The 15,772-nt window shown below is 40.7% G+C and overlaps 2 protein-coding genes across 2 annotated transcripts in view; one reads left to right on the forward strand and one right to left on the reverse strand.

Annotated features, from left to right (window-relative positions):
* Positions 573-5,397, forward strand: LOC109827533 (probable LRR receptor-like serine/threonine-protein kinase At1g34110). The gene is given in 11 exon segments (XM_020394545.1): positions 573-944; positions 947-1,129; positions 1,132-1,184; positions 1,186-1,257; positions 1,259-1,289; positions 1,292-1,330; positions 1,333-1,443; positions 1,446-1,471; positions 1,474-1,519; positions 1,522-3,582; positions 4,785-5,397. Coding segments are annotated over 11 exon segments (3,177 nt in total). The 5' UTR covers positions 573-772; the 3' UTR covers positions 5,168-5,397.
* LOC109827543 (hypoxanthine-guanine phosphoribosyltransferase) overlaps positions 13,318-15,772 on the reverse strand; it is a 4,562-nt gene continuing 2,107 nt past the window's right edge. The window contains exons 2-3 of the mRNA XM_020394551.1: positions 15,273-15,437; positions 13,318-13,580 (exon numbers count right to left, since the gene is read on the reverse strand). Of these exons, the coding sequence (XP_020250140.1) occupies positions 13,482-13,580; positions 15,273-15,437 (264 nt within the window). The 3' untranslated portion in view covers positions 13,318-13,481. The remainder of the gene's footprint in view (positions 13,581-15,272; positions 15,438-15,772) is intronic.

Here is a 15,772-nt window from a genome sequence, read left to right on the forward strand (position 1 = left end):
TTGGATGATTACCCTATTTTGAATGTTGTTTCTTGGAAGGGGGAAAATAACTTTTCCCTAATAAGAAGATAAAGCTAATTACACATAAAACTCCTTGAATTTCGGTTTGGATCTCAGTAGTTAGCTTTCGGAAGATAGACAGGTTTTTGACTCTTTCGCCCTCAAACAAATTTACTAATTCCACCCAAGAGTAATAGCTATCAAATTTCATTTAGGGTATATGAGTCAAAAAATAGTAATAATAAAATAAAATAAGATCACTCGTGTAGCCTATTTGTCAAAATCAAACTATTAATAAGTTCCAAATCGAGATACTGCTTACAATTAATCTATAGAACATATATCACCTCCTCAAATATAAATATGTAAGCCCCCGAGAGTGAGAGAGTGAGCAGACACCAAACCCTCCGGCTCCGGCATTCAAATGACTTGCTTGGTTGCATCCTAAGCGACCTCTCACCTCTCCTCTACGTCTCTCTCCACATGCACTCCTCTCCCGCTCCTCTCTCTCTCTCTCTCTCTCTCTCTCTCTCTCTCTCCTTTTGTTTTTCCTCTCCCCCCCCCCCCTCTCTCTCTCTCTCTCTCTCTCTCTCTCTCTCTCTCTCTCTCTCTCTCCACAACACCGAGGAACTCAACCAGCACCTCGATCCTTAATTAATTCCCTCTCCTTCTTCTTCAACCCCTCAACCTCCACTAATATTCAACCTCCCATGGCCTGAGAATCCTAGCTAGCTAGCCTCCTCCTCCCTCCCTTCATCAACCACCACCACCAATGCCCGAACGCTTTCTCCTCCTCCTCCTCCTCCTCCTCCTCCACTTCTCTCTCTCGACCTCCCTATCCCCGGATGGCGAAGCTCTTCTCCCTTTGATCAGCCCTCCTTCATCCTCCCCCCACCCCTCGTGGAACCCCTCAGACCCAACCCGTTGCTCATGCACGGTCGTCACGCTGCTCCCGCGACGCGCGCGTCATCTCCCTCTCCTCCCGACACTTTCCTCAAACCTCACCTCCCTCCCCCCCAGCTCTCCTCCCTCTCTCCCTCCAGCCTCCTCAACCTCTCCTCCCAACATCTCGGGCCCCTCCCTCCTCCCTCGGCTCTTCTCCTCTCTCCGCCTCCTTACCTCAGCTCAAATCTCTCTCGGGCACGATCCCTTCGCGGCTCGGCGCGCTGAGCTCTCTCCCGTATCCTGCTGCTGACTGAACCGGCTCTCCGGCCCCATCCGGCCACGCTGGCGAACCTTACCTCGCTCCAGGTCCTCTTGCTTTCAGGACAACCTGATAAACGGCTCGATTCTTCCCAGCTCGGCTCGCTGATGTCCCTCGAACAGTTCCGCGGTCGGGGGCACCGTTTCTGACAGGTTGCCTCCCCCGGAGCTGGTGGCTGTTGGCGAACTTGACCTACTTCGGCGCCGCCGCACTGGACCTTTCAGGGCCCCATTCGAAGGAATCGGAAGTTTGATCAACTTGCAGACGCACTAGCATTGTACGATACTGAGATTTCGGGCTCGGTTCCAAAGAGAATTGCAGCTGCCTTCAGCTCGTAGGAAACTGATACCTGCATATGAATAAGCTGACGGGTCCGGTTCCGCCGGAGCTTGGGATGTTGAGCGAGTTGACGAGCCTGCTTCTCTGGGGGAATCTGCTTGCGGGTTCCATCCCCGGAGAGATTGGGAATTGCTCGGCGTTGGTTGTTCTTGACCTCTCGGCGAATAAGCTGGGAGGAGGAGTCCCCGAAGAGATTGGGAGGTTGGGGGTTTTAGAGCAGCTGCATTTGTCTGATAACCTGGTTTCGGGTCCGATTCCTAAAGAGATTAGCAACTGCAGCAGCTTAACAGCTCTGCAGCTTGATAAGAACTTGATTTCAGGCCCGATTCCGTTGGAGATTGGAGAGCTGAAGTATCTGCAGAGTCTGTTTTTATGGGGGAATTCGATATCGGGTACTATTCCTTCATCATTTGGGAACTGCAGCGAGCTCTATGCTCTTGATTTGTCGAAGAACAAGCTTGTTGGGACGATCCCTGACGAGCTTTTTGGGCTTTCGAAGCTCAGCAAGTTGCTGCTTTTAGGCAATGAGCTCACTGGAGAACTGCCGAAGAGTGTTGCTAACTGTCAGTCATTGGTGAGATTGAGGCTTGGCGAGAACCAGTTCAAAGGAGAGATTCCCAAAGAGATTGGTAAGCTTCAAAACTTGGTGTTTCTAGATCTTTACAGCAATAATTTTTCGGGGAAATTGCCTGCTGAGATTGCAAACGTTACTGTTCTTGAGCTGTTGGATGTGCACAATAATAGTATCACCGGAGAAATTCCTCCTCAGTTGGGGGAGCTGATGAATCTCGAGCAGCTCGATCTCAGTCACAATAATTTCTCAGGTGAAATCCCGCAGAGTTTCGGCAACTTCAGTTACCTGAACAAGCTGATCCTGAACAGCAATTTCTTATCTGGGTCTCTGCCAAAATCTATCAAGAACCTGCAGAAGCTTACATTGCTTGATTTGAGCTACAACAACTTCTCAGGGCCAATTCCTCCTGAAATCGGCTCCTTGGTGAGCTTAACGATGAGTTTAGACTTGAGTTCTAACAATCTCACCGGAGAAATTCCAAAGGAAATGTCTCAATTGTCACAGCTACAATCATTGGATTTATCGAGCAATTCCTTATATGGGAGTATAGAGGTCTTGGGTATGCTAACAAGCCTAACTTCTCTAAACATTTCTTATAACAATTTCTCTGGTCCTATTCCAGTTACCCCATTTTTTCGAACTCTATCATCAAATTCTTATCTCCAGAACTCAAATCTGTGTCAATCTTTTGATGGGTATACTTGCTCTTCTGATCTCATTCGTCGAACTGCTCTCAAATCAATCAAAACAGTTGCTTTAGTCTGTGTAATCTTAGGCTGTGCAACTATTTTCTTCTTTGCTATTTGGATCCTCATTACCAAACATAGAAAGCTTGCGGCAGAGAAAAAAGCAATGTCATTATCGTCTTCTGGAGCTGATGATTTCTCATATCCATGGACTCTTACCCCTTTCCTTAAACTCAATTTCACGATAGACAACATCTTAGAATGCCTAAAAGACGAAAACGTTATAGGAAAAGGATGCTCAGGGGTCGTTTATAAAGCCGAGATGCCCAATGGGGAGATAATTGCAGTCAAAAAACTATGGAGATCAAAGAAAGATGAGGATCAAATTGATGCATTTGCATCCGAGATCAACATTTTAGGCCACATTCGACATAGAAACATCGTGAAATTGCTTGGATATTGTTCTAACAAGTGCGTCAAACTTCTGTTGTATAACTACATCTCGAATGGAAACCTGCAGCAATTGTTGCAGGAGAATAGGAGTTTGGATTGGGAGACGAGGTATAAAATTGCAGTTGGATCAGCGCAGGGATTGTCTTATCTTCATCACGATTGTGTGCCGGCGATTTTGCATAGGGATGTGAAGTGTAATAATATTTTGTTGGATTCAAAATATGAAGCTTATTTGGCTGATTTCGGATTGGCGAAGCTGATGCATTCGCCTAATTTTCATCATGCTATGTCGAGGGTTGCAGGATCTTATGGTTACATAGCACCAGGCAAGTTCCCATTTATCCAATCTATATTTTTCTTATGAATGCTATCTTGTGTAGGTATTGAGTCCATATGTCAGTTTAAGTGTGTGAATAGTTCTTAGTTCACCGGTATATGATTTTTGTCCAATTTTTTGAACAATATAGAGAATTTGGTCATGCATTTTCAAAAGTGATTTCTTGCTTAAGACTTAACTGACTCTTACTCTTTAAAATTACTAGGTTGAAACCTGAAGTAAACTATTACTTTGCATCAATCAGACCTATATTAAATAATGAATAGTTAAGTGATAGTACTTATGTATAACTTACCCTTTGCTTGGGAAACTCAACAGGATTCTTTAAGTAATGATTCCTGCAACCTCTCCCCTGGCCTTTCCCTAAACATTTTTGTTTTCTCTTAGAATTAAGAAACTTTTTGCTTTGTTAGAGGGAGAAGTATGCTTCCAGTGAATGTCCTCTTTCTTTAGAACTAAAATACTGATATGAAATAACTTAAACGTGTATTATTATAAGCTATCTATCTAAAAGATACTACTGTCACAAGCATCTGTCTCTTGTTTCATACTCAAAGGTGCCTTGAGAGTTTCAAGGATGTTATATCTTAAGAGTCCAAACTTGAGTTCTATACAATGAAAAGTTTGAATAATTAGGTATTAAGAAAAAGGATAGCTTCAATATCTAAGGCAACTATATTAGTTACGTCTATCTAAAAAATGCATGATATGTGATTAAATTGCTTGATCAGGTTTGCTCATACTGATCTACATGTTATTAAAGTTCTAAACAAAAATTCTTGTATTTTATGACATTTTGCTTGCGCATCATGTGGTCACATAATGATCAATTTTCTGTCATTTCATAACATACAATGCACTTTGCTATATGGTAGGTGAGTATAACTGCTTCTTTCATGCCTTGAAAGTATTAAAACCTTCAATATTAAGAAAATGATGATGTTACACAAATCATCTCCAAACAACAAACTTAATCAAGTTTTATTCAGGTGCATGATAGTCGTCTTGGAGTCCTCTTGAAGATAAACATTTATTAATTAAGGAACTATAATATGTGTTCAATTTCTCTCTTTTTTCTCGTTCAATAAGTAATAAATATTTTTTTATCTTATTTATTTATCATTTTTATCACTCGTTTGCTACAAATAACCACATTTCAATAACTTTACTAACACCAAAATCTCAATATAGAGTACGGATACACGGCAAACATAACAGAAAAGAGTGATGTCTACAGCTACGGAGTAGTCCTCCTTGAAATCCTAACCGGCCGCAACGCAATCGAATCGATGGTTGGCGACGGGGGACACATTGTGGAGTGGGTCAAGAAGAAGATGGGGAGCTTCGAGCCTGCACTCAACATTTTGGACTCAAAACTCCGAGGACTTCCCGATCAAATGGTGCAAGAAATGCTACAAACCCTAGGAATCGCAATGTTTTGTGTGAACTCCTCACCATCGGAGAGGCCAACGATGAAGGAGGTGGTTGCTCTATTGATGGAGGTCAAGAGCTCGCCAGAAGAATGCGGGAAGAGTTCTCAACAGCCGTTGATAAAGAATGGGAGTCACAGTTGAAAAAAATGCGGTTTATTTTCTTATGTTTTTAGGGTTAGATGATTTAATTTTGAGATGATGAAGAGGAGGAGGATTTGTGTTGTTTGGTTGGTTTGGTTTAGTGTTTGAGGCTGAGGGTTTTGTACAGGTTGTTGACATTTGCATGAGGTTACCTGATCAAGTGAAGTTCCCTTCATTGAATATTTTGAGGTTTTCTTCATGTTTAATAAGATCACTATGTCTAATTTATGGTGGAGAAGTTTGATGAATGACTTTCTCTCTCTCTCTCTCTCTTTCTCTTTTTCCTTCTAGTCTAAAAATATTGGCACAGGACTATGGAGATTCTATGTATGTTGATAGTCATGTTCTGGCAAAGGACTATGCGAGAAAGTTTGAGGTTTTTTTAGTTGTGTGTGCGTGATGTGTGGGGTAAGTGGGTGGGGGTGTGTGTGTGTGTGTGGGGGGGGGGGGGTGGGGGGGGGGGGGCTCCTGCCAATGAAGGCTCTCCACTGCTAAATAGATCAATCATGGACCTGTTATTGGCTCACTACTTTACCGGTTATCTAGTACGCCAACACGACGAAAAACTTCAATCATTTGCCAAGTAGAGAGCCACTAAATATTTTATTTGTACAGTAGATTTTATGCGCATCATCCTAGAATTCGTCCAGTATTAGTCCAACCGAAACATCGGCATCAAAATAGCGGGTCTCGCTGCCGCCGAAGACAAGCCAAACAAGCAGGAACTCTGTAGAGAGTCACCATACGTACATAACTACGTACCCACATTGTTTCTACAGAAGATGATGTGAAGTCACCCCCATGCCACGTGCAAAGCCTCAGTTGGGAAAGCAAAGAGGAGCCCATGTCTTCAGGAGGCCCGTAATGTTTCCCCCCAACAAACGTCATAAGCTCTACAAGTAGCTGTTTGTCTCTAAAACCCTAGACAGGTTTTCCTCTGATTTTGTCATTGATTGCAAGAGTTTAGGCAGGAAATGTGGGTATGGATGTTTTTTGGCAGCTATGCATGAGGTAGATCATCTGACATCACGGATTCACACGTCCGGCATCTAATCGTCGGTTTGTTGCGCATTTGAGCTCATCATGTCAATCTAGATTTCAGGATATGCCGACAATACGAGAGAGTTTGAACGAAAAACTTTGTATCAACGTATTTGCCGCCAAAGCTCTCCTGTTGTCATGATTCTCGGATTCTTATTTCTCAAAACGCCACATGTTCAATGGTCTGGTCCATCGGATATTTTCTGATGTAGAACACAAAGCGGACATATTTATGGGGAAGCGGGACAGACACAAGCCCAAACGCGGACCCGGTCGAGAAAAATAACCTGCCACAAAGAACGAGTCATATCTTTCAAACCGTAAGTCGGAATTGGACGAATTATATATGAAAATCGCGTATTTCTTCGAGACGGAGCTAACCAAACCCACCATTGTTCGGTTTGTCGTCGTCCGTTTCGCCAAATTTCCTCCGGATTGAGAGATATTAGCGCTTTTGTTAGTTTTTTTTTACTATTTTAGGTAATGTGTTAGGAGTCTATTTTGATTAGGAAGCAAATCCGGTTTGATCCCAAATTTAATCGATTTGCTTTCCTAATCCTAGGGAGTCTTTTTAGAAAGAGTTCTGTTATTTTTATTTTTGGTAAAGTTTGAGTCATAGTAGGAGTCTTGTTTCTTTTCTATTTAAGCAGAGTATTGTAAGCCCTAGAGATATATATTTTCATCAATAAAATTTCTTTTTTAATCTTTATCTATGGATTCAAAGATCGTCCTTGGTGGATTCCGAGGTTTTACTTCCGTGCTGCGTTAATTGGTATCAGAGATAGGTTCCTCCGATCCGATGGCAGGCAATAAAGCCCCTTTTTCTCGAACTGGTTTAATGAGCTGAAGACTGATGTTAATCAGATGAAGACTGTCATAGAGCAATTTGCGTCGGCAATGGAGCGTCTGAACACGGTAGGAGTTCGAAATCGCGTTGATGGTCGCCAACGACGTGATCCGACTCCATATGATGAATTTAACAGCGACAACGGTAACTGTAAAGGCCCACGCCACGGTGATGATCATAGAGATCATCGATAAATGGATAGTTGTGATGCTAGAGGGTTCAAAATGAAGATGGATCTGCCATCTTTTAACAGGCAACTTCATATTGAAGAATTTCTTGAGTGGGTTGCAGAAGTAGAGAGGTTCTTTGAGTATATGGAGATCCCAGATGAGCGTAAGGTAAAATTGGTGGCCTACCAACTTAAAGGTGGAGCATCAGCTTGGTGGGAATCAGTTTGCATGAATCGATCTCGTCAAGGAAAGCCGAAAGTCAATAGGTGAGAAAATATGAAGAAACTACTGAAAGCATGTTTCTTGCCGGGTGATTAAGAACAAGTCTTATTCGGATAATACCAGAATTACAAACAAGGTGAAAGAATATTTGATGATTACACGCAGAAGTTTTATCGGTTGTCATCCCGGAAAATTTTAAATGAGAACGAGGCCCAACAGATGTCTCAATATACTGGGGGATTGAGGATAGCAATTCAGAATTGTGTATCTTTGTAGCAGACATATACCTTGGCAGACACAGTTAGCCTAGACGAAAAGGTGGAGCGAAAACTTGGATGTAATAATAGAGGATCGTTGGCAACTTCCGACGGGTCGCGCACGAGCTTTAATCGTGGTGGGAATAAACAGTCTCAAAATGCTTCTGATCAAGATGCTATAACTGAGAAAAGTACAGGTCCAATGACAACAATAGCAAAGAAGGCTACACCACCGAACCCATATGCCAAACCCGATCCTATTAAGTGCTACAGATGTGGTTAACCTAGTCATCGATCCAATCAGTTCCCTAAAAGAAGTGTTGTGAATATGGTGGATCATGAAGAGGAGGATATAGACCAAGATGATGCGGTGATGGGGTAGATCCTGATGATGTGGATCAACTCTCGTGTGTTGTGCGCGACTATTATTGGCTCCAAAGACAAAAGAACCACCACAACGACATAAAATCTTCTGCACGAAATGCACTGTGAAACTAAAGACCTGTGATGTTATCATCGATAGTGGTAGCAGCGAGAATATTCTCTCGATGCATGGTAGAGAAGTTAGGTTTGAAGACAGAGAAACATCCTGCTCCCTACAAGATCGGTTAGATTCATAAGGGTAATGACATGCAGGTTGATGAGATGTGTCGGATATCTTTTTCCATTGGCTGAAATTATGTTGATGAGGTATTATGTGATGTAGTTGAGATGGATGCTTGTCATATGCTATTAGGCAGGCCATGACAGTTTGATGTTGATACCACGCATAGGGGGAAGGAAAATTTTTATATCTTTAAGAAGGATGGTCGACGAGTTGTGCTCATGCCTCTTACAGAGAAGGGGCCAATCAAAACAAATGTTGCTAAAAAGAAGTCTTTTTTGACCGTTGACACTGAAGATTTTATAAAAGATTTGAAGCAGTCTGATGAGGTTTATACTCTTGTTGTATCGGTAAACGAGAATTCTGCCTCAACCAAAATTCCACCTGAAGTACAGACCCTTTTGTAACAATTTGATGCAGTTATGTCTGACAAACTTCCTTCAGAATTACCATTGCATCGAGACATTCAACATCAAATCAACTTCATCCCTGGAGCCCGGCTACTGAATATGCCACACTATCAGATGAGCCTGAAGGAAGGAGAGATCTTGCAGAAACAAGTGGACGATCTCATCTAGAAATGCCTTATACGAGCTAGCATGAGTCTGTGTGGTGTGCCAGCATTACTAGTCCTAAAGAAGATTGAAGAGTGGTGCATGTGTGTGGATAGTAGGGTTATCAATAAGATTACCGTGAAGTATCGATTTTCTATCCCTCACCTGGAACACATGCTAGATATGTTGTCTGGATCAAAAGTGTTCTCCAAAATAGATCTCGGGAGTGGTTATCATCATATTCGGATTAGAGAAGGAGATGAGTGGAAGACTACCTTCAAGACAAAAGAAGGCATGTATGAATGGTCGGTCATACCTTTTGGCATTTCCAATGCTCCTAGCACTTTCATGCGGTTGATGAATTGGGTATTAAAAACTTTTATCGGTAAGTTCGTTGTAGTTTACTTTGTTGATATCCTGATTTATAGTCAGACTGAGACCGTGCATCTGGACCACTTGAGGGAGATACTAACAACTTTGCAAAAGAACAAGCTGTATATCAATCTAAAGAAATGCAACTTCATGACCAGTCGCCTATTATTCTTGAGCTTTGTCGTCAGTGCAGAGGGCATCCATGTTGATGAAGAGAAGGTGCATGCTATTCGAGATTGGCCTACCCCGAAGACTATCAGTGAAGTTTGTAGTTTTCATGGCCTAGCAACTTTCCACAGGAGATTTGTCAAAAATTTCAATAGCATTGTAGCGCCTATCACTATGTGCATGAAAAAAAGGCAAGTTTAGTTATGGGGAAGATGCGGATCGTAGCTTTGCACTAATCAAGGAGAAGATATCCACAGTACAAGTGCTTGCTCTTCCTGATTTTCAAAAGGTGTTTGAAGTTGATTGTGATGTGTCCATCATAGGAATTGGTGGTGTTCTATCCCAAGAAGGGCGTCCAGTTATTTTCTATAGTGAGAAACTCAGCGAAGCTCGACAAAAGTGGACCACATATGAACTAGAGTTATATGTCATAATTCAGTCTTTGATGCATTAGAAGCACTATTTGATCTTGCGAGAGTTTTTGCTTAATACTGACCATCAGGCTTTGAAGTCCATCAATAGTCAAACTACCATCAATCATATGTATGCTCGTTGGATTACGTTTCTGTAACGTTTCACCTTTGTTTTAAAGCACAAGTCTGGGTAGCAGAATAAGGTTGCAAATGCACTCAATCGGAGAGTTGGTTTGTTGATGACTTTGCAAGCAGAAGTGACTGGATTTGAATACCTAAAGGAGCTGTATGTAGAAGATGAAGACTTTAAGGAGATTTGGATCGACTGCCAACAAAATTAGTTAGTTAGAGGTTTTCATATCCAAAAAGTTATTTATTTTATGGAGATCAGTTGTGCATACCTCAGAGTTCACTAAGAGAGCAGATAATACGAGACCTTCATGTTGGCGGGTTAGGAGAACATTTGGGGCATGATAAGACGATTGCTTCCATTGAAGAGCAATATTACTGGCCTTAGCTGAAGAAGGGAATAGAAAAATGTGTGTGGCGTTGTCCAGTTTGTCAAGTTGTTGAGGGACAGTCCTAATATACGGGATTGTATACACCCTTACCTGTACCTGATGCGCCATGACATGATATCTCAATAGATTTTGTGTTGGGACTCCCTAGACGAGGCATTGATTTTTTTTTTTTTTTTGTTGGCAGATTTTCAAAGTTGTCACATTTTATTCCATGCAAGAAGACAGCAGATGCTATCAATATTGCCAATCTTTTCTTTCGTTTCGAAAGATAGTTCGCCTTCATGGAGTGCCAAAATCTATCACACCTAATCGTGATTCCAAGTTCTTATCCACTTTTGGAGGACCTTGTGGCAGCGATTCAATACTTCACTTAAATTCAATACTGCTTACCATCCTCAAACAGACGGACAAACTGAGGTGGTAAATCGCACTCTCGATAACCTTCTTAGATCCATCTCTGGCGATCGTCCGAAACAGTAAGATCTTGCTCTGGCACATGTTGAATTTGTTTATAATTGTATGGAGAGTCGAACTACAGGCAGTGCTCCCTTTGTGATTGTATATGGAAGGCTTCCGAATCATTATCTTGATCTAGTTTTACTACCTAAGCTTTCGGGACAGAGTATTCCTGCAGATCATATATGGCCGAAAAGATACGTGTTATCCATCAGGAAGTGAAAGAGAAGATAGAGAAGTCTAATGCTAAATATAAGGCTGATGTTGATCGACACAAGAGGAAGAAGGTGTTTGAAGAGAGAGACATGGTGATGGTGTTTCTGCGAAAAGAGAGTTTTCCAGTGGGCACCTATGACAAGCTAAAGAATAAAAAATATGGCCCATACAAAATACCGAAGAAGATTAGCGACAAGGCTCATGTCGTTGACCTTCCTACAGATTTGGCTATTTCTCCTAGTTTTAATGTTGCGGATTTATTTGAGTATTACCCGCCAGAAGAAACAACTCTTCATGCAAATATAAGCTCGGGGTAGAGCTCTTTTTAAGCAGGGGGGACTGATGTAGAATACATGGTGATCATATTTATGGGAAAGCGGGATAGACACAAGCCCAAACGCGGACCCGGTTGAGGAAAATAACTTGTCACGAAGAACGGGTCATATCTTTCAAACCGTAAGTCGGAATTGAACGAATTATATATAAAAATCGCGTATTTTTTCAAGACAGAGCCAACCAAACCCACCATTATTCGGTTTGTTACCGTCCGTTTCACCAAATTCCCTCCGAATTGAGAGATATCAGCGTTTTTGTTAGTTTTTTTACTATTTTAGGAAATATTTTAGGAGTCTGTTTTGATTAGGAAGAAATCCGGTTTGATCCCAAATTTGACCGATTTACTTTCCTAATCCTAGGGAGTCTTTTTAGGAAGAGTTTTGTTATTTTTATTTTTGATAAAGTTTGAGTCATAGTGGGAGTCTTGTTTCTTTTCTATTTAAGCAGAGTATTATAAGTCCTAGAGGCATATCTTTTCATCAATAGAATTTTTCTTTTAATATTTTTTCGTGGATTCAGATATCGTTCTTTGTGGATTCAGAGAATATCCTAGGTAGATTCTGAGGTTTTTCTTCCGCATTGCGTTATTTTCTCAGTTTGAAGGGTCCAAGCATTAAAAAAAAGTCCTCTCTCTTTAGCTAACAGGTCATCAACCAGATCCATGGAGATTAGGAGCCGTGACCAGGCCGAACAGGGCCAGGACACTCTAAACTTGGGTGAGTTTTGGTGAAGAATGCTCTCTTGAGAGTTATGCGCACCTGAACCATTGATTAATTCACCATATTGCAGGTCCTTATTTGCTACTTTTTTTTCTTTTTTTCCCCTTCTTTGTTTAAAAACTTTCACCTACACCTAGAAATCACCTCACTAACAAACCTCCTCTCCAACAAGCTAATCGAACCGGATTAGTTGAGATAAATATCAACAAAGAAACTACTCCTCTCCTCTCAACATGTCCACTAACCACAAATCCCTCCCACAACAAATCCACATAAGCCTCGCGCATATAAACACACAAATCCCACACAGCATTCAACCCATCCAAAGCCCAACTCGAATTCCCTCAGAATGACGCGCCAACTTCCCTTCAGCAACCTCGCACTCCCTGCTGCGTCCGGATCTGCCGCCAAGCTCACTGCAGCAGCAGCATTTCTGCTGCTGTGCGGGTTCACGATCACAGCCTGTGCTTCGCATTCGAGGAAATGGCGGCGGGGGCGACGGAGCTGGGACCCAATGATCAGCATTCAGCAGGTGCAGCCAGGGGCGGAGGAGGAAGGAGGAGAGACTTGCGTGTGGCAGAAGGGGATACTGATGGGGGAGAAGTGTCAGCTTCCCGATTTCTCTGGTGTTATCGTGTATGATACACGAGGGAAGCTTGTTGCTCCTGGACGAGCGAGACTTTGTTTACCGAGCTCTTGAAAGCATAATATTAATCTGTTGGCATTGTATGGTAGCAAAAGGTAAGGAGCAGAATTGCAGTTGTTATTGTAGTGTCACTCGTCAGTATTATCAATTCGTTTGAACACGATCTCGCCTCTAACAGACCTATTTCCACTTACTTCCAATGGGGTAAATTGCTGATACACTCCCTGTAGTATCGCTGCTTTGAACTTACTACCCCTCTACTTCTGTGTTAGTATATAGACCACATGAGTGAACCTTTTTGACTCGTATTTACCTCAGGAAAAATATTTATTTCTGAAAAATAGAACCCTGAGGATAAAAGAATCAAGAAAAATTCACTCAGAGAGATTATCAGCAAATATAGAAGTAGAAGGGTAGTAAGTTCAAAACAATGATACTTCGAGGGGTCCATCGACAATTAGCCCCATCCAATATCAACTCATGCCTTCAGGGCTCTAATAAAGCTCATTTAAATCCATTCTAAACGATCATACCGTCTACAAAAGGCAAACCTATGACTTATCCACGTTCTCATCCAAAAATGAATAGTTGCAATTGAAGGCATACTCTTCGATATCAGTAAACACATCATCTAATAAACTTGGCAGTAACAAAGTCGTCAATATCATATCACAAATTCCATGTTTTTCAAGTACAGATCCTTTATGAATTGTGGGATCATTTGATAAATAACTGAGAAGTGGTCTTTTCCCTAAATCGATCAAAACCGTTGTCATGTGTGCATTTCAGGCTTAAGGACCCCAACGTATGGCAGATTCCTGTAAAGTTCAGCAAAGTCCATACCATAACCCACTACGAAATAATCTGGACACTGCAATAAGATAAAAATAATGGTATAAGATTTGTCAGTTCAGGAATATGAAAGTGGCCGAGTTTAGATGAAAAAGAAACCAAGAGTATCTCAGGCAAAAACAGTCATGGATTCTATCAAATTTCATGAAAATAACACTTAGCAAAATCATTTGCGCATAAACGAAATGTTTTTCTACACCTTACAAGTTTACTAAAAGATGTGCCCAAAATAATTTCACATTATTCATGTAGAGCCATGCTCTTGCAATGCAGTTCAGGAGATTTACTGACGCATTATTTAGTTCTTTGAATTAAAAAGAATCAAAGACATAAGTTGGAAACATCTGAGTTCACTATAACAAAAAGGTTTGGTGAGTGATATATCACGTAGTTTGATATCTCAATGACAACTATGAATAAAGAATGTAATACCATGAGGTGGAGCCAGCTCAACTCCATCCCAACCACATCTACAAGATAGGTTAGTAACTTAAAATCGAGATTTAAATTGAGATGTTGGAAGGAAAGCCCATGCTAAAGCTCATCATGAAACAAAATAATTTCACCGCTCCAACTCCCTCAAGTCAGCAACATAAATCTACAATTTCCAAAGTACACAAGTATAAAAAGCTCCGAAGAAAATCGCAAAAGTTCATTTTTTTTTATCAACCAAATACTGTCAATTGTTCTCCCTGTAACCTTATTTCTATTTCAGATGCCTCCTATCGACGTCAAGTGTCTTGAAATCCAATACAATATTCAAGAGGTTGTTAAAATACGGATTGCAATTACATATTGGGCGGAGTAAAGGTTGATAAATGGTTAAAAAGGAAAAGAACCAATATTATAGTTGAGGTTTTCCTTCTAGAGTCATTATTTCTTCTAAGCTAAAGGCTATTAACCAGCCCTCATCTTAAGTTGAATCAGATGTCACTTCAGCTGATTTCGTAGCAAGTTAGATTGCATGTAACTTGTGAAATACTGATGGTCTAGAAAATTATAATTACAAGTCAGAATGCTCGTGGAGATTAATGAGAGGACTGGAAGTTTCAACAAAAAAGAGGCTATGGAGGATGACTGGGATCACATTGAGGTTCTAAAGCAAGAAGTGGATTCTGACAGAGACGAAAGATGTTCTGAAAGAAACAAGAATTAGATTTCCTATATCGAGTAAAAAATGAATGAAGAAGCTATATTCTTTAATTTAAATGGGCATTTATCTCCATCACTAGATCTTTCCAAGGAAAAGAAAGTTGGATAGCAGCAAAGCAGTTAAGTGCTTCTTTACCTTCCTGTATCTGTTTTTGATGTTTTGGGCCCAAGATTCCAACCCTACCAATTTTATACCGTTTCATCCTTTCGATTGTTGTGGAAGTTATAGAGCGAAAAATAAATTGAAGCAAACTAAATAAAATAATATGATTGGAGATTCCTAAGCAAGTCATGATATGCAAGAGGGAGGATCGTTAATAAAACTTAAGCCAGTTTGAAGCTTCTATACTAGTAAAAAGTCTAGAGAATAAGATGAAACACTATACAGGGAATAATATCTGCATCTAAACTACATTAAAAGCCAAATTGACTAGTGATTCCAAATTCAAAATATGAATTTAAATTAACATTAGTTTTCAAAAACATTTAACATGCCTGAAAATCTGTCACATAGAACTATCAAAAACATTTTGCCAATAGGATATTGGAAGATTTGTACCTCAAAACCACGATAAATTTTTCCTTCCCCAACTAGTTCGAAATGAACTCTTCTCCTTGCAGGCTTATCCAGAAAGGTGCAGACAGATACAGAGCAAGCACCTTTTGATTTTAAGTAGGAAATGAGACAGGAAAGGGTATTCCCAGTGTCAACAATGTCCTCAACCTATAAAACAAAATGGTATACAAAACTTTCAATGCCAGGATAACCATGTAGCTAGATAATTCAATAATTGATAATTGACATCCAGTAAAGCACTATCCATAAAAAAATTCTTCTGCAAGAAGTCTCAAAAATTAGTCTCTGTGTAAAATATTTAGTCTAACATATAGTAACAGAAAAGACATCATATGCTCTATCATTTTTCAAGGATTTTTGCCTTGAAACCCAAAGTTTTACCCCTATTTATTTTTTAAACCCAACTACTATTATTAAAACCTATGGACCCAAATTACTTTCAGAATTTGCCTTTAAACCCGTTCTATCAAACACTATCAATC

This window comes from Asparagus officinalis, chromosome 1 (genome assembly GCF_001876935.1).
Source record: "Asparagus officinalis chromosome 1, Aspof.V1, whole genome shotgun sequence".
Classification (NCBI taxonomy): Eukaryota; Viridiplantae; Streptophyta; class Magnoliopsida; order Asparagales; family Asparagaceae; genus Asparagus; species Asparagus officinalis.